Raw genomic sequence first — 17,627 nt, 5'->3', positions numbered from 1 at the left:
CATAGTTGAGAGTCCTTGCCACAGGAGTACCAGTTTCTGTCCACACATGTTTCCATAAGCCAGGACAAAAAACCCAAAGGCAAAAAACTGGGGAGGGGTAGCCCCACAGCCTAATCTTTACAGTAATCATTGAGCTGTGGTTTCAGAAAGAGAAAGTGGATGTTCAGCAAAACTTACTTCAATGCCAAACAGCTGACCACAGTCCTAATATCATTTTTCTGAAAGCCAAAAAGCACATTATGCCTCTTCTTTTAAAATGGAGGATTTTCCTACTTTGCTCTTCAGGAATCAAAAATACAACCTGTTTTTCCTATCCATATTGGCTGAACTGCCCCATGCACACACTTGGAAAAACTGATGACACAAGCTATACTCTCATCTCTAATGGAGCCACCAAGGTATTTCTAAAATAAACAGCTTTTAGAACACACATTGATCTTGGTTAGGATAAATTACAATGTATTTTTTTTACTACTTTTTCCTAATTATTTTTAAAAGACATTTTTCCAGGTTCACATTCTAAAATAGATCTCACGTGGCATTCTCTGTTGGTTTCTTTCCTAAATACTGTACCTTCTACACTCTGTGACATACTTTGCTACTGATTAACACAAACCCAAGAGGGAGTGAATGTGGATCTATGTGGAAACACAGAGAAACAACTTTTGTAAGGATCCACAATATTCCAGAGCCAAAGGCTGTCTGCATGTGTTTAGGAGAAGCTATTACTGAAAAAAAATAAGACACAGCATTTCTTTGGAACTGCATAGGAGTTTGTAACAGAGGGCTCTTCAGGTCCTGGAAGTACTCACACAGAAACAGAGTAGAAAATACATATCAGTTATTAAACAGTTATAGTCAGTTATATTCCAGCTTTCTTTCCTAAAGGATGGACACGTCCAGTTTCCTGATAGCATCCTTTGGTAGGAAGTGGCTGTTGAAAGCAAGCAGCACCAGAACAGGAATCAGCTGATGGAGCAGGTTTGCTTATGTGTTTAAGATATTTAAACATTAACACTTTAAACTGTTGGAGCAAGTCCAGAGGAGGCCACAAAGTTGATAAAGGGACTGAAGCACTTCCCTTACGGAGACAAGATGACAGAGCTGGGGTTGTTCGGCCTGGCCAAGAGAAGGTTGCATGGAGACCTCACAGAACTTTCCAGCATCTGAAAGGGTTACAGGGAAGCTGGAGAGGGACTTTTCAACAGGAACTGTAGTGATAAGACAAGGGGGAATGGATACAAATTGACAGAGAGTAGGTTTAGATTAGATATAGGGAAGAAATTCCTCCCAGAGGAGCTGTGGCTGCCCCATCCCTGAAGTGTCCAAGACCAGGCTGGACAGAGCTCTGAGCAACCTGGGATAGGGGAAGGTGTCCCTGCCCATGGCATTGATACCAAAATTGGCCTGACAGAAACTTTCTAACACAGTTTGAGTATCAGAAAGCAGGAATTCTTTATGGCAGCACTGGGGACCTAGGGGGATCCTTCTTTCAACTGAGTGCCCCAAGCATTAGATGAACAGAACTTTTATCACACACTCTGATTACATATTCATGAGCTATTTCCACTTCCTAGACTTTATTTGACACAGTCACATCCCTTACTGGAAGTCCTCATGGACTTGGTTCTCTGGGGTCTGTCTTCCAATATCCAGTATCCTTTTTAGGTGGCTGCTCCTTGACCCCCACTTTTGAGTAAAAGCAGTATCATTGTTTTGCATTAACTTTGTCAGCCTTGCAGAGCTGAGCTGGCATCCTGCTTGCATTCTGCATGAATTCTGTTTTGTCTCCTTCTCCAAGGCTACATTGGCTCTTACTTGATAAGAGTAAAATGTTGTTCTGTTCTATCCTTATCAAGTGAATAAAATGCTGTTCAGTTCTACTTGTCCTTATCAGCAGGGAGTTGGAACTGGATGAACTTTAAGGCCCCTTCCAACCCAAACCATCCTACAATTCTTTATATTCATCTCATTATATCAACAGTTCAGAATTAAATTTGTGTATCATCAGAGATACTTCAGAAAGATGGAAGATACACAGAAAATAAATTACTGTCACACAAGGGCTTGAAAACCATCCTCATCTATTTGAATAGAAATATAAGAGGGAAGGGAGGGATGGAAGAAGCAGACCCAAAAAGATGCAGAAAAATCAATAAGAGTTTAGGAGACAGCAGCTCACTTTGAGAAGAACAGCATGTTTTCTACAAGACAACTGCACAGCAAAGAACGATGGAGGAGATAGGATCAGTTAATTAGGCTATGCCAGAAATCAGATCCAAGAAAGGAAGCAAACTTGTTTCTGCAGAGTTAGTGTCTTTGCAAAGACTTACTCTTTGAAATGCATTCTGTAACATCACACACATTGCAACTTTCCAAAGTAGCAAGCTCTGGGCACTCTCCACAAGCCCAGCTACAAAGGGGTACGAGCCAGTCAGACAAGTATTTTTAAGAACCTCAGAACTTATACACCATCTCAGAATTTAAATACCATCTGCTTCCTCAGACCATTGCTCTCGAGAGTCAGACCAGCAGCAGCAACCTCAGATGAGCTCCCAGCATTCAGGATTACAGGACTGCTAGCCTGACACAAGCTCAGGAGCTGTACTGAATAGAAGTTTAGTGGCAATGTAAAAATACATTGTCTAATATATGTTAATTAATATTATTTGAATACGTCATTCAGCATCTAACATTAAAAATGGCAAAGACAGCAATATGTAAATAATCCTGGAGCTGTTGAGAAGATCAAGCTTCTAAAAGAGAAGGATCCATCAGTTCTTTAATCATTAGAATATTTATTAAATGTGTGTATTACATTCTCCAGCTTCACAGATCTCAGAGATAGAAGCATTTCTGAGGCTGACAAGTAACCACAAGCTTAATGAAATAAGCCTTTAGACCATCTGATCCAGAGAAACATGATCACAGAAGAACTGAACACAAAATTTGACCAGGGCATTCCTTAGAAAACTGTCTCCTCCTTTATTAACTATTTCTTAGCTCACAGCACACCACAAAAATACTTAACAGAATGTGTATCACTCAAGAAACACACTTAGATGTGCATCACAGCACTGTCACCTCTCATTCTTTCCAGTTCTAAGGCAACTTTTTGTTATGTTGTCAATGTACAAATATTTTAAAACTGTATCAGCGCTTAGTCTAGAAATGCCACTATACTGATCTGCAAAACAGCTCTTCTCTGCTTCAGAAACTGCTCAGGAAGAGAATGACTTGGCTTTCCATCACTGATTAGAATCAGAAGTTGCTGAACTGAGACCTTATTTCCCATGACCCACCCCTCTCAGGAAGTAGAGCCAACATCTCAGATATTCCCTCTTTCTTGACCCGAAATCTTAGCCTTCTACCAAATGTCTTGTGACTCAAGAAGTAGGCAAAAGTGACAGGAAAATTCCAGAAAGCTACATCCAACCTTTAGAGACCCTTCCTCTGCTGTCTCTAACTGGAGAGGAGTTTATGGCAGAGAGAGGAAGAAAAGCAAAAGCTCTGCTACCAATTGCTGCCTCTAAAAAAGAAGCTCTGAGGAGCTGCTCAGAACAATCTCAGATTTCCTTGGATATAAAGTTGCTGTGGAAGATGCAAAAGGCATCACACTCGGAAGGAGGTTCCTCCTGAACTTTTCCTAAGGACTTTTCCAACTTGAAGATGGGAAACTGGACTCTAAATGTGAATACAGGATTATTAACAGAGAAAGAACTGCCAGCTCATCAAACTAAAGACCTGAAAGGTGTGCCTGCATTCCTGTGATGGGTGAGGAACAGAGAACCCAAGTGTGCTGGCTGAGTGGAGTAGTGAGCACTCCATGGAAGAGACTACATTTCAGCCAATGGCCTTAAATCCAAATATTTATCCTGGATATCCTCTCTCTGTCCTAACAATTCACAACAGCAACTGCAAAAATAGTTTGAGCATCATAGTTGTTTGCTTGTGGAATGCATTGGGTACTGTCTCAGACAGTACCCAAACATTAATTTCATACATTTCAGTGCACAATAAAAGGGAATAAAATAATGAATAGAAGTTCTGCCTATGATGAAAACTTACCTACTTATTCAAATAAAGAGTTGCAATACCTAAAAGCAGCAATTGACAGCAAGAAAGTCCAGTCAACAGGAAGAATAAACACACATGTGGCAGTAACTTCTTATTTGTTGTAACACAGAATCAGATGCTCCAGCTCAGAGACAAGAAGGTAGGCAGGAATTTAGTGGTATTTTTGACTTTAGGTAAGAACACTTCCATTTCAGTCATTTGTGAGTAAGGGAAATGCATCCCTCACTATTTATTTTGATGCTGCATTTATTCTGCATTTACCTTCAAAACCTGCCACTACATAAATTTGCCACTAAATTTGCCACTACAACTTTGGTATCTCAGTCAAAACAAATTTCGAAAATTAAGGATAATCAGGATAATTATCTGAAAAGCAACACTTTACATGTGTGTTATTGACAGATGACAAAACTAAGGACCTGGTTTGTCACTTTTGAAACTGAAGTCTCATAGTGTGACCCTAAACTTACATTTTGCTTTTTGAAAACTACTTATGTCATAAGCAAACTGCCCTTGCCATTAAAAAAGCCCAGCCACATACAAATTTGGGGTCATTTTTTTCAGTACAAAAGCAAACTACAAAATGACATTTACTTTTCTTTCAATCATCTTAACTGTGTGTTGAGACTTTCCATATTGCTTCTAAAACACCAACAATTCTTTCTAATTAAATTTTTAATTCAAACACGACCTTAAAGAGAATGCTACAAAAACATACAATAAATTATTTTCCCCTTGGAATACATGGTGTAACAATTAGCTGAATGTGCATCCTTGCTATGTAGGGCAGCACATTTATCAAAGGCATAACTGACAACAATATTTAGAAGATTGGCCATTAGTAAGAAGTACAAAAGTTCAGAGGGATAAAACCACTGATTAGGTGCTCCTAAAGTATGAAATGAAGTGAAGATTCACAAAAAAAGTCTTCCCTGTTTTGCTATAAAAATGACTGCATGTTGCAGTAGAAAATGGCAATGTTAAAAAAGGAAAAAAGGAAAACCCTCACATTTTATGTAGCACTCCCAAACAATAGACATACAAGTCTTCCTAGAATAGTCTCACCTGTCTGTGAGACTATTCTGTGCTAAATTTAAAAAATCTCCACAAGTATAAATCAGTTTGCATTCTAAACCCCATTTCATTAATGAAAGAAAACCAGACCATGATTTGAAAATTCCTATGTCCTCAACAAAAAATTTAGTCTTAATTTAGCAACAATCAAAACAGTCATGAAACTACCATGGAAATTATCTCTATTATAAACTACTAATTTCTAATTAGATCTTCATTTACTACTTTGCAGTGTCACAAGTTCAGACATTTTAATACAGTGATTTACACCAGAAAAACACCTAATTAAGAGGTGAGGAAAAAGCAAATTTAAGAAAATTACAAAGAAAATTTAACTATACATACGACCACTCAGAATCCAACTGTTCTTTGTAGACTCTGAGGACATGAAGAGCCACAGGCAAGTTTCCAGGATCCAGCAGTTCTCTCACTCGCTCTGAATTCAGACAGGTGAACAGAACCATGCAGCAATAGGAGACAATTTTCTCATCACTGTATGGCAGACATGTCCTTCAAGAGAAAATAAGAAGTTAAAAGCAAGTTGAAATGGACCCTGGAAAAACAGGCAAGGGGCACTGAGCTTGCTGAGTTGTCCTTTGCTGGCTTTTAGAGAACTACAGGTTTGCCATTACCTAAGAAGAATAAAGAAGGATTTTCCTTCCCCTGCAAGGAAAAATATCCAACTCACAGCTGAAGGTCAAACTTTACAGGAAGTTTACAAAACTAATGCCAAATTGGAACTGCTTTTCTTACCCTAAGGTCTTCCTACACTCAGTGCTGACAAGTGGGCTTCAAAGACCCATGGAGAATGATTATCAAATTGAATCAAAGTGCCTTACTACAAAAAATCTGGTTGAACACATCAACAATGCTGTCATGTGTCTGCACAAAATAGTTTATGTAATATTTTCTCACACATATGTCAACAAATCCCCAGGAAGATATTCTGGTGAGGTTAGGAGGGGGATGGAAGGATTGAAAGAGATGAAGATTAAGGAACTTTTATAGACTACATGTGATCCACCAACCCTGACAGATCTGCACAGCAGTAACATGAAAAAGATAATGCTGTGTTGCTGTAAATGTGTGTAACTACTTGAAAACATGTCTGAAATAAAGCTTATGTTTGAAGCTCATCATTCAAAATAGTTTTCTTCCAGTTTCTGTTAAATTACGTCTATTTACTGATAGTTTAGAACAAGCAGGTTTTTAAAGGTTCTGACTCCTGTGGTTGGCTAACAAAAACCATCTACAGGATATGGTCTCAACCAGCCCATTCTCACCAAAGTTATTTTTCAGAGTTTCATGGCGCTAGCAAAGGCACAACTATCATGTACAAAAGATTTGAATACAACCACAGAAATGACACTAGGAAAAAAAACCCATCCATGCTTACAAGAAGAGATCTGGGAAAGCACACTTCCAAATGCTATTCTGGGAATCTCCATTTCCTGCTGCAATGTTTCCAAGAAACTGAAGACTACAACGAAGAGCTGAAAGAAATACAGAAAATATATTAACAAGAATTCAAAGAAACACTAATAAATTTCACAAAAATTACATATTTCAATATTCCAGATACACACTGCAGAATCCATCTCCAGGAAGCTTTAGGTGCAGTATTTCACAGGTACTATAAATAAATATTTATATTTTCTCTTCTAATACAAATAATTTTACAAAGTATTTCAGAATTACACCCAAGGCCTGTCTGAGTATTACACACTGGCTATTGGTGATTACAAGAACTAATTGACAGGTTCTTGCTTCTCACATTATATTCTGGTTAGCTGGAAAAATCATTACAGACAATTACAATGTGCTCAATACCTTCTATCCCAGAATTGCTATCCTAGAAAAATGAAAGCCAGCTCTCCAAATAGCTCTGCCTCCATTTTTGACACTGAATTTAATATGGCTGATTTCTGTTCTTACTCCAAAGGATTTATTTTAGCCTCCTCTCAATATAGATTTAAAATACAAGATGAGATTTCACCACACAAGTTAATATCCTAGAGCACCCACCAAAAGGTGTAAAGTCATAAAACACAATAGCATGAACCCAAAGACTTCATGAAATTAAAACTTATATTATCCTTATCAACAGCTCTCAATAGCCTGGCCCTTATTAATAAGTTGGCAAAGAAACTTGAAATTACATTTTCAAATTCAGTTTCACAGATAATACAAACAACAGCCTAATACATATGGAAGTGGCTATTATTGCCAGGTTCTGCACATCTAAAATTAGGTCTCTTGGAAAGGTGCTGTGCTGCTGTGCCAGCTGGCAGCCAGATTTCCTAAACAGGTCTGGGCATATGTCCTCTTGAGAACAAGAAGAAAGCAAGTCTGAGAAGTGGTCACTTGTGCTTAGAAAAAAAGGTACTTTTTTTGGCCATATATATAGATATATATGTATCTATATATATCTAGATATATTTAAGCCCAAAAGATGTATGCATTCACCATAATGCATCTTGAACTATATTCTCTTCTAGTTAAGATCTCTGTTCTCTCCCCCTGCACATCTGCACTGGTTTATTATTTTCTGCTCATCATTGTGCTTCCGTTTCTCCCACCCATCTGGTTCCCATCCTGCTGACTAAGGAGTTTCTGAAGGACAGCAAGCATGGGCATGCCAGCAGACATTTTATGGAAATACTTCCCTGCTAGAAAAAAACAAAACTAGGCAGTAAATCCTAGGAACAGGGTATTATTTGCCTTGGTGAATTCCTTACCTATACAGGAATAAGAAAGGTCTCCCAAAGAACATAAGGTTGGTTGACTATATTCCAATCTTTCCCTGAAATTTGCTTCACCTTTTTCAGCTATTACACCTTGATTGGTAGAGATTAGTCTGTCCAAAAAGTTCTACAGATGAAGGGAAAATGTTCAAGATCTTGTAAAGTTCCCATTCTTACTGTACCAAAGAGGAAATGCCATGAACTCATTTACAGTACAGTAATAAATAGCAACGAATTTCAATATTTGTGAAACCAAACAACACTGCCCTTGTCCAACAGTGATTTCCTGATCAAGGAAGGAAGATACAGGAAAAAGTAACAATTCTGTGGAGGCACCTATGGAAAAAAACAGTTTCATCACTAAGTGCTTGTTCTTAACCAGTAAGAGTTAGGATTTTTCTTTTAATTAGAGTACACAAATGAATATATGGGCAAGTGGATATTCTGTAAGACAAAACCTATTAACATTTATTCCCAACTAAGCCGAGAAAGAGGATGCCTTGATAATGCAACATTTTGCCATAAAAATACTCTCATATGAAGAATCTCAGCAATTTGGAAGATATGATCCTACAAGCAGATGTAAGCAGCTGAGGAAAGCACAGGGTCCAGGTCACACACCATGTCCAGCAGCCACAGACAGAAAGGCACAGATGAAGATGCATGAAAAGCCATCACACCACACCTAGAGTAGCTCATCACAGCAATATCTGTATGGTTGTGTTTAAAGAACCAACACCTCTCCCCCAGAATTCCACAGGTGGTGGTCTTGGAATACATAAATGTCTCACGCAGGGCTGCTCTTCAAATATAACTCCATGGCAAATGTACTAGCCTAGCACCAAGCTACCAAGACAGTCAATTTTGATAGAAGCAATGAAAATCTACACTATGGTATTTATACTTTAAATAAGAATTCCCCAAAAATCCAACTAGAGAAGTTAACTCACAGCAAGGTATGTGAATGTTAACAAAAGCAAACACTGCCATAAAAGGAAAGTATTGTATTTTGAACTATGGAACTCTTTTCTTAGCATTCAATTTCCATGTTTTTCTTTTCTGCTTTAGCTCTATTGGACTTGACTGCTGCAACATGAGACTGAAGTATACTTGGATATCTGTGCAATATAAATACTGCTTTTCTCCTCTTTAAGAATTTCTTCATCATAAAATCACAGAGCTAGAATTATTAAGCTTGGAAAAGACCTGTAAGACCATGAAGTCCAACTGTCCACCCAGCACCATCATGTTTACCACTGAAGCATATTCTCAGGTACCACATCCACACCTTTTGTGAATACCTCCAGGATGGTAAATCCACTCCCTGGGCAGCTCATTGCAATGCCTGCCCACCCTTTCCATGAAGGAATTTTCCCTGATATCTAATGTGAACTTCCCCTGGCACAATTTGAGGCAATTTCCTTCCATGGCCCTTCCATGTCCTTACAGCAAAAGCAAGAAAATGTAGAGGCTGATGAAGACAGATTTCCATTCTGCTATCCAATCAATACACCAAGAGCTTTCTGAAAGGGGGGAGGAGAAAAGAAAAACAAAAAAAGAAGGAAAAAAAAGACAAGAAAATTTCACTTATCCCCGAAAATGTACAGACCTTTATACAGCTAAAAACAATATTCTTAAACAATTCTGTAGCTATCAGCATAGCTAAATTTTACTTTATAAAAAGGTTACTCTGTGTGTGGTCAAGAAGAGTATTTTTAACCTGATGGTCAACCACCGTGAAATTGCATGTACTAAGATGTAACTTGTGATACACAAACCAACCCTGGAGCTGAAGAGATTTCCCCTCACCAAGATTTCAACAGCTCCTGTAAAAGCAGGTGTTCTTTAGCAAATACACAAATTACATGTTGCTTTCACAACCAGTCTGAAATGGCTTAAGGAGAGTTTTCTAGGTTCTACAAAAATAACCTCTTTACACAACAGGGCAAAGGGTACAAGCAGAAACACTTTACCTAATGAATTCTGGTACCTCAATGTTTGTCTGCATGCAAACTGAACATTAAGTTGCTCAAGGCCACCCATGACAAAGGTGAGACAGCTGATACTTGATGGCCCTGTATGAAGATGGTTTAAATGTATTCCAGCAGTTTAGGATGTTTAAGATCACAGTTCCCTTTCTTCCTTCCAGTCCTTTATTATCACAGAACAACTGGGCCAGACTCCAGTGCATGCTTTTCATTTAATTATTATATTGACATTATCTCAGTATTAACAATTACCTGATATGGTCTAAAGGACCACAGCGGTGTCAGCTGGTTCCACCTCCCTGCTCCAGCAGGGCCATCCCAGAGCACAGGGCACAGGATTGTGTCCAGTGGGGTCTGGAATATCTCCAGTGAGGAGACTCCACACCCTCTCTGGACAATCTGTTCAGTGCCTGGGCACTGCCCAGGGAAGAAGTTCTGCCTCATGTCCAGGTGGAACCTCCTGGCATCAGTTCCTGCCCGTGGCTCTGGGGCCATTGCTGGGCCCCCAGAGCAGAGCCTGGGCCCTGCTCTGAGCCTCCCTGCACACAGGGACACCCAGGGCTGAGGGCCCCTCTCAGCTGGGGCTCCTCTCCAGGCTGGACAGCCCCAGCTCCCTCAGCCTTTCCCTGTCAGGGAGATGCTCCAGTCCACACAAAGACATCATTTCACACAGCCCCACTTGCAGAATCAGATTGTGTATTAGATGAAAATTAAAATCCCTAAAGTTCTGAGGACAAAGACTTTAAGCATTAGAATTTTAAAATTCAGTATTTGTTTCCTTCTGTTCCACATGGTTAGAACAGGAGCCCACAAATGTGCTCAGCAATCATTTCAGAAAACCTTGACAGCAACTGTAGAGGTTTAACAGTCCTAGGAGATTTCCATTCTCTTTATTTGGGCCAACAACACAGTGACAAGCTGTGAGTACAAGCTTCTGCCTTTACTGGAGTCATAAAACATATAGAGATATCAAATAGATCCAACCAAAGCACACACAAAACTGTACAACATTGCTCATCAGACTGCAAACATAAGACTTACAAACTTGCATCTCTCTTAATGCTCCAACCAGTAACAACACAGGAAAAACAGAGCTGGAGTGCCCCCTGTGCACTGGGGCAGACACAAAGCCTAGGAAGTGCTGGAGCCGCATCCCAGGCTCCCAAGAGTCTGCACACTTTCAGAGTCTCCTGTGAGCTTTGCAAATCTGAACTGTGGGCTGTGAGCTGCCATGCAGAGCAGCCCTGGCTGTTTGTACATAATGGCAGAATGCTCTGTGATAGACTGCCTGTCCCAGAAAAATAAAACTTCCAACTCAGCATAAGGTGCAGACCTCTATTACTATAAAATGTCAGTTTCCACCACTATCATCCGGTCATTGACTTGTTTCCTTGTGGCTGCAAGTTAAAGCAACTTCCAGTCATAAAGAGTTATTTCCCTCTTCACCACCATGAATCATACCACAAATACTGATGAAAATGTATTTTCCTTGGAAAACAGTCTGTCTAGACTACTGAAATTGAATGTACAATACATATATGGGCTCTGTCATTTAATGTTATTAAAATAGTACTTAGTATTTTATTGCTGTAAATAAAATTATTGTCTAGCTACCTTTTATATTTTCACCTTGGTGTTACTGCACTTGCTGCAGTTCAGATTAGTAACCCATTTATACCATCTGTAGAACACCAAGAATGCTGTGTTTCATAAGTTTCTGCTTGCCCTCCCCTCCATCTCCTTTACCTCAGAAACAAAGTTGCACTCTTATTTTTTTTTCTTTCCCTTTAGAAGTGCCAACTCTAATTTTACCAGAACATTATGTACATTGATTGGACAACCCTTGTGTTCCTGGAATATAAATGTCTAGGCAAAACATCAATACTTCATTCTGACTAAAAAGGAGAATTTGATTTAAAAGGCAACTAAAATTCTTGCCACACTATTAAAAACATGGAGTTACAAATACATTAGAAGGGAGCTGGAAGAAATCATCAGACCACACATCAAATTAGCCTCTGATGCAAATTTAGTTCCAATGAGGTCTCATAATGGGAGATTAAAAAAAGACTTGTGCATTTACTAAGAGTCAGTTTGACAGACCTCTTGAGATCAGGTTCAAATCTACTCTGATTCATAAGCACTGACAAGGCTTAATAAATACAGCACTAGAACAAGTTTATCTATCTCCTGTTATTTTAATTGCATAATTTCAGTTTTAGAAAGTAAACATAAATGTGCTCATTTCTTTAACAAATTATCTATTAAAATCTAAAGACATATGAAATGGGACTCCTGTTACATCCCCATAAGTAGCAAAAGCACATGCCTGAGATTACTCTCCTATGTGAAGTGAAACACTTTTAAGTGCTTGCAGACCTGGGAACTACCTTTATGAGCTTTCTGCAGGCATTAGGATGTAAAATCTTGTTCTTGAATCAGCCCAAAAGCTGAGCCTAAATCTAATGCAATGTCTCTTTAAAGGTCCTGCAGCAGTGAAATCAGCAAGTTTGAAGTACTGGGGAGTCTCAAACCAGGCTTAAACCATACCAGGAAACCAAGAAAAATAAGAAGGACTGGCCACCCACTATGCACTATTAGTGGTGTCTGACTGTGAGACACACTCCTCCTACATGATACTTTGCACGGGTCTGAAAAAAAAAAGAAGAAAAAATTATTAACATGTAAAGTACTAACCAAGGTTATGAACAAATATCTCCAATTACTTTTGATAGCATACTGTGTACATTGTTTCATTTAAACCAAAATTTCCCCTGAAGTGCTTATATTTGCCCTCAAAGAGCTGAATGATCTTTTTCTGTAAGTCTGTGCAAAGAGTATCAGACTTCCCCCCATGACTTGTACCATTTCTATTCTGTACCTGGCTAATAAATGGACCACAGTCCTTTTGGAATACAGAATTACTAGCAAACTTACACTTGGTATTTTTACTTGCATAGCCACATTAATGTACAGCAACAGTTTTAGCATCAACCTTTTTGGGGGACTATAATTTATTTTAATACCTGTAAAGGCAGCTTACCTCTTCTCATGGCCATGTTATGGTCCCTTTTGTACCACACCTGGTATATGCCCAGAGGATGGAAGAAAAGGAAAGAACTTGATGTGTCTCACAAACTTTCTTGATGTCTCTACACATCATGTAACTTGGCAATATTCCCTAAACTTCTCAGCAAAAAGGGAGAGACATATTTCTCTCCAAGCCCAAAGCTGCTAGCAAGAAAGGGAAATGGAAAGAATGGGAATGAAAGTCGTGTAGCTTTGTCTGCAAAGCCATGGTGAGAGAACTCCCTCTTTTCCACCAGAACAATGCTCCTGTAACTGGAGAGTATGGAAGTTGTGCCATGGCAGTGTTAATCAAACAGCTGAGAGAATCACATGTGTAACTTCTACATAATTATCACCACTTGGATTTTTATCCCAACAGGCAACAGATGCATCCCATTGCTCCCTCTGCCCAGATCTTACTCCAGCTTCTTTTCATCCCTGTTCCATCTTCACTCTACCTGGAAAAAAAAACTTTGGGCCTCTGTGGGAGACTCTTTAGAAGGGATATTTCCCCTCAGCACATGTGAAAAAAAGTTAAGCTTCTTCTCCCTACATTACATTTATGATGCTCTATCTTTACAAATGTCTCTGCAATTAAAAGGTTTGTTTGCCCCATTCTTCCCACCTTTATCTTGAGATCCTAATGTCCCTGTAAAACACATTGTGACCATCTTAAATCTAGGGATGTTTCTGCAAGGTTTGGTTCACATATATTTGTGTAGAACAGAAACCTGCCTCATTATGAATCTTGCTGACATTATCTGCTGGGGTTGGGTAGGGGACACTAAAGAGCAAGGAAGGAAGGAAAGGACTTACAGAACACTGTATTTAGAGATCCACAGAAATACAGGCATTACCATTCATTTCAAGCCTCAACCAAAGTAACCAGAAACCATTCTAATTAAATAGACATCAGCAAACTCCTATTTCCTTTGTGCTCCAAGTGGATATCAGTCCACATTATAAAACCACTATGCATGTGGCATAAATCAGCAACATCTTGGCAGGCTATACTAGAAAGCCTCCAAATTGCAGGAGCAGGAAAAAAACAAACTAGCTCTACACACTGTCTAAAAGCTGTACCAGCAATGAGACCAGGGAAGCCCACAGGGCTGCCCACTGACCTACTAATTGTTCTGACTTAAGAGATGTTTCCTCAGGTTACTCTCTCTCCTAGAAGAAGCAAAATGATTTACACTGACACTCAGTCACTGCCTCTGCCTCCCAGTAGAGCAATCAAAACACCTTTCCCTGAGTACCACCAGAAGGACAGTTTTGACTATCAGTACAAGTATCAAACTGCTGGGAAGCACCAGTTTTTTTAATCCCTATTTCAAAGTCTGTTTCCAATGCCAGCCATGTCATCAGTACCTGACAGGAGAACTTCATTAGGCAGGATCTGGTCTGTAGTTCAAATTGTGCCTCCACAATTTTTATACTCGCATATATACAGTCAATAAAATAATTCAGTTCAGCACAGTTTAAACAGAGAAAGACAATTTACACAGGCCTGGACTAACAGGACAAGAGGGAATGGCTTCCCACTCCCAGAAGGCAGGGTTAGATGAGGTATGATAGAGAAATTCTCCCCTGTGAAGGTGGTGAGGCCCTGGCACAAGCTGCTCCGAGAAGCTGTGGCTGCCTCAGCCCTGGAAATGTCCCAGGTCAGGTTGGATGGGGCTTGGAGCAACCTGGGATAGTTGGAACCATGGGAGGTGTGGATGATCAAGATGATCTTCAAGATGATATTTAACGTCCCTTCCAACCCAGGCCATTCTGTGATTCTAAATCAGACCTCTACTGCAGAAGCAGCAAGACTCAAGGACAGAATCAAGCCCACAGTAGGAAGAAAAAAACCCCTACCGTGAATCACTGCACTCAAACAGTAGGACATACAGACCAGAGTTAGGAAAAGGCTTTAAAATGAGATCAGAGCCTTCCATGGGACTAATAAGGGATAATAAGTACAGCAAACTGGAGCTTACTATACTCGGACACAAGAGCCTACAACTACAGCTGCCTGTAGTAATGAAGACCCAAATGCTGCTGGAAGTTGGAAGCCCCACTCCCTCTTCCTTTTTTTTCACCATTAAGATAAGAAAGTGCTGCATTTAAGTAGAGTCCCTGGTCCTACAATGGATCCTACAATGCCCTTCTTCAGTGGATCTAAACTCTCTCAAACCCCACTCTACTCCAAACATTAAAAAATGAAAAAAGAAATTAAGGCATGCATCAAGTTCCCATACTAATACCAGAGTTCACAGCCAGCATTATAAAGACATGTTAGGTTGAAAACACTGGTAATGTTGGCATTTACTCAAAATCTCAGTTCCTGCTGTATGACAACAATGTACACAAATACCCCAGACCTGCAGGGCACAGGGAGCTGTGCCCATATGCACTATGCAAGATGCAAAGTGTGGGAACTCCCAGTGAATGGGGCAAGAGTTAACCTCTGCAGGCAGGGCCAGTACTACATGCACAAGAGCTAAAGAGAATTCTGTATTTGCTAACTCAGGACAACTCATCAGTTTGAATGCTCTTGGTCCAGGTTTGGCTCTTTCTTTCGCAGACAGCTGGAAGTGGTGTAAAGGTTGGTTCCCTGTTTTGGAGTTCCTGCAAAAAGGCCAAAGCACAAAACCTTGGAGCAATGACCTGAACCAAGACCCACCCAAATCAGAGTCTTTCCACAGCCTTCAACGAATTTTGGGCCAAACTACAAGAACCAAGGGAACGTTCTTGGCCACAGGAGGTTGCATCAAGTTGACATGATTTGGGAACATGAAGTTACACATCCTTGCTGTAGGTGTTCTGAAGACAGTCAATCAAAAATCTGTGGCAATATTCACCAAAACACAGCAGAGACAGAACAGCTCTACAGTTAAAACTTCCATACAGGGCAGGACTGGAGCATCTGTGCATCTGGTAACTTGCCAGTGCCCAGCAGCAAGTTCTGCCTGTACCTTCAACCAGCCAAGGGACAACTGCCTATTGCTAGAAAACCTCACAACTGCTTCTTACCATGTACGTTTCTTGGAGATGTTCATATCCACTTTTAAGAGGAACTTAGACTCATTAAAAAAAAAAAAAAAAAAGAAGAGGTAAACACAGGGGAAAAACAAGAACAACAACAAAAAGCCACAAATGGTACAAAAGAACAAACCAATTACTTAAAACTTTCCTGTTTGGTAAAGTAGCAAAATGCTCTGTGCTATAGTAATTAGGGGATAGCAAAACTCAAAAAACAGAGGATTTTCTTAAGCTATGGAAACATGAAACCAAAATCCCAATACAAGTGCAACTAGCAGTTTACTTCTACCAGATAGCATATCAACTGATTGTTAGGGCACACACTCTGCAAATGCTAGAGACCATGAAAATCCCAATATTATTTTTACAGATTGGAAAAACACAAAGGCCAAAAACAACACCAATAACTCAAATAAAAAACTCATGCTTATGTTTACATAAAAGTTTGATGAGTATAATATATTCATCACACTCCCACAATTATTCCCCGAAAATACTATAAATATTATTTTGACAATGTAATTATAGTTTTTACTTTAACAGTGGCAGCAAAGCATTGGCACCAGTCCCCCATACAAAAACCCTAACAGACAAAGCAAAGATCACACACTGAAACTGGCAACTCTTAAGGTCAGGGCTGTCCTTTATTCCTACGTCTAAAAAAAGTCTGTTTATGTTAGCAGCTGGTTTATTTAAGCAGTAACACATATGTAGTTTTAATTATGCTAGCTGTAAGCAAAAGGACACCCCAAATACAAAAATAAATGGTAGTGCAGATTTTTAAATTCTCTTTTCTTCCATGCAGCTGAGGCATGTTCTTTCATGCTACTTTTTGGGATTTAATCCCATGGACTGTGGGTCCACTCAGGAACCTGCTTTCTCCCTCTTCCTCTCCCTCAAAAGAAAAGCTAATGTGAACCTAATTTGAGAAATGTCACCTATCAGCCATTCATGGTGACTGTATGACAGTAAAATAATTCAAGCTTTATACCCACTCACTCATTCCATGTAAATCAGCAAGTAACATGACTAGTACAAAGAAATCTGCAGCACAATAATTTACTGTGTTTGGTCACAAACAGCCCCAAGATCTCCAACAAAACAGTATGACTCCTCCTTCATAGATAAATATTTGGGGCACTGACGTGGGAAGAGAGGAAAGATTAACTTTCCTTCCTTAATCCTGTTGGTTTAAATTTAGTGGCCATTGTCTATAAGAGTCTCCAGGACACTATTTAGAAATTACACCTTCACCAAATCCCTATAAACAAGCCTGTGTGAAAACACTTGCTCAGACAGTTACAGGCCTCTTTTTATAGACAACAAAACTGGACAATGGTTTCCCAAATGCATTGGGTGAGCTCTGCTGTGATGTCTGTCTAGCAAAAAGTTACTGTGTTCCACCACACTTTCTAAGCAAGCTTTAAAACATTTATTTTTTTATACAGAAAACATTGGCAGTAATTTGGAAATTAAACCATTCAGTGAAACATGATTAAAGAACTACAAAAAGAAATGAAAGCAAAATGCAGTTTTTTAAAAGAATAAAAGAGAAGAATGAAAAATACTGGACAAGAGATAAAAGGGAAGCACAAAAGATGAGAGTTGACTCTTTTGGTCAATATTGGCATTCATTTCAGAACAT

General features: G+C 39.4%; 1 protein-coding gene across 2 annotated transcripts in view; it reads right to left on the bottom strand.

Moving 5' to 3' along the window:
* The window catches only part of ATXN10 (ataxin 10), a 76,417-nt gene that overhangs the window by 47,338 nt on the left and 11,452 nt on the right, over nt 1-17,627 (bottom strand). For both annotated transcript variants that reach the window (XM_054631803.2, XM_077178245.1), the window contains exons 4-5: nt 6,548-6,644; nt 5,497-5,661 (exon numbers count right to left, since the gene is read on the bottom strand). In XM_054631803.2, coding sequence (XP_054487778.2) covers nt 5,497-5,661; nt 6,548-6,644 — 262 coding nt within the window. The remainder of the gene's footprint in view (nt 1-5,496; nt 5,662-6,547; nt 6,645-17,627) is intronic.

The sequence above is a fragment of the Agelaius phoeniceus genome, chromosome 5 (assembly GCF_051311805.1).
Source record: "Agelaius phoeniceus isolate bAgePho1 chromosome 5, bAgePho1.hap1, whole genome shotgun sequence".
In the NCBI taxonomy this organism is placed as follows: Eukaryota; Metazoa; Chordata; class Aves; order Passeriformes; family Icteridae; genus Agelaius; species Agelaius phoeniceus.
This window is presented reverse-complemented; position numbering and strand designations above follow the sequence as displayed.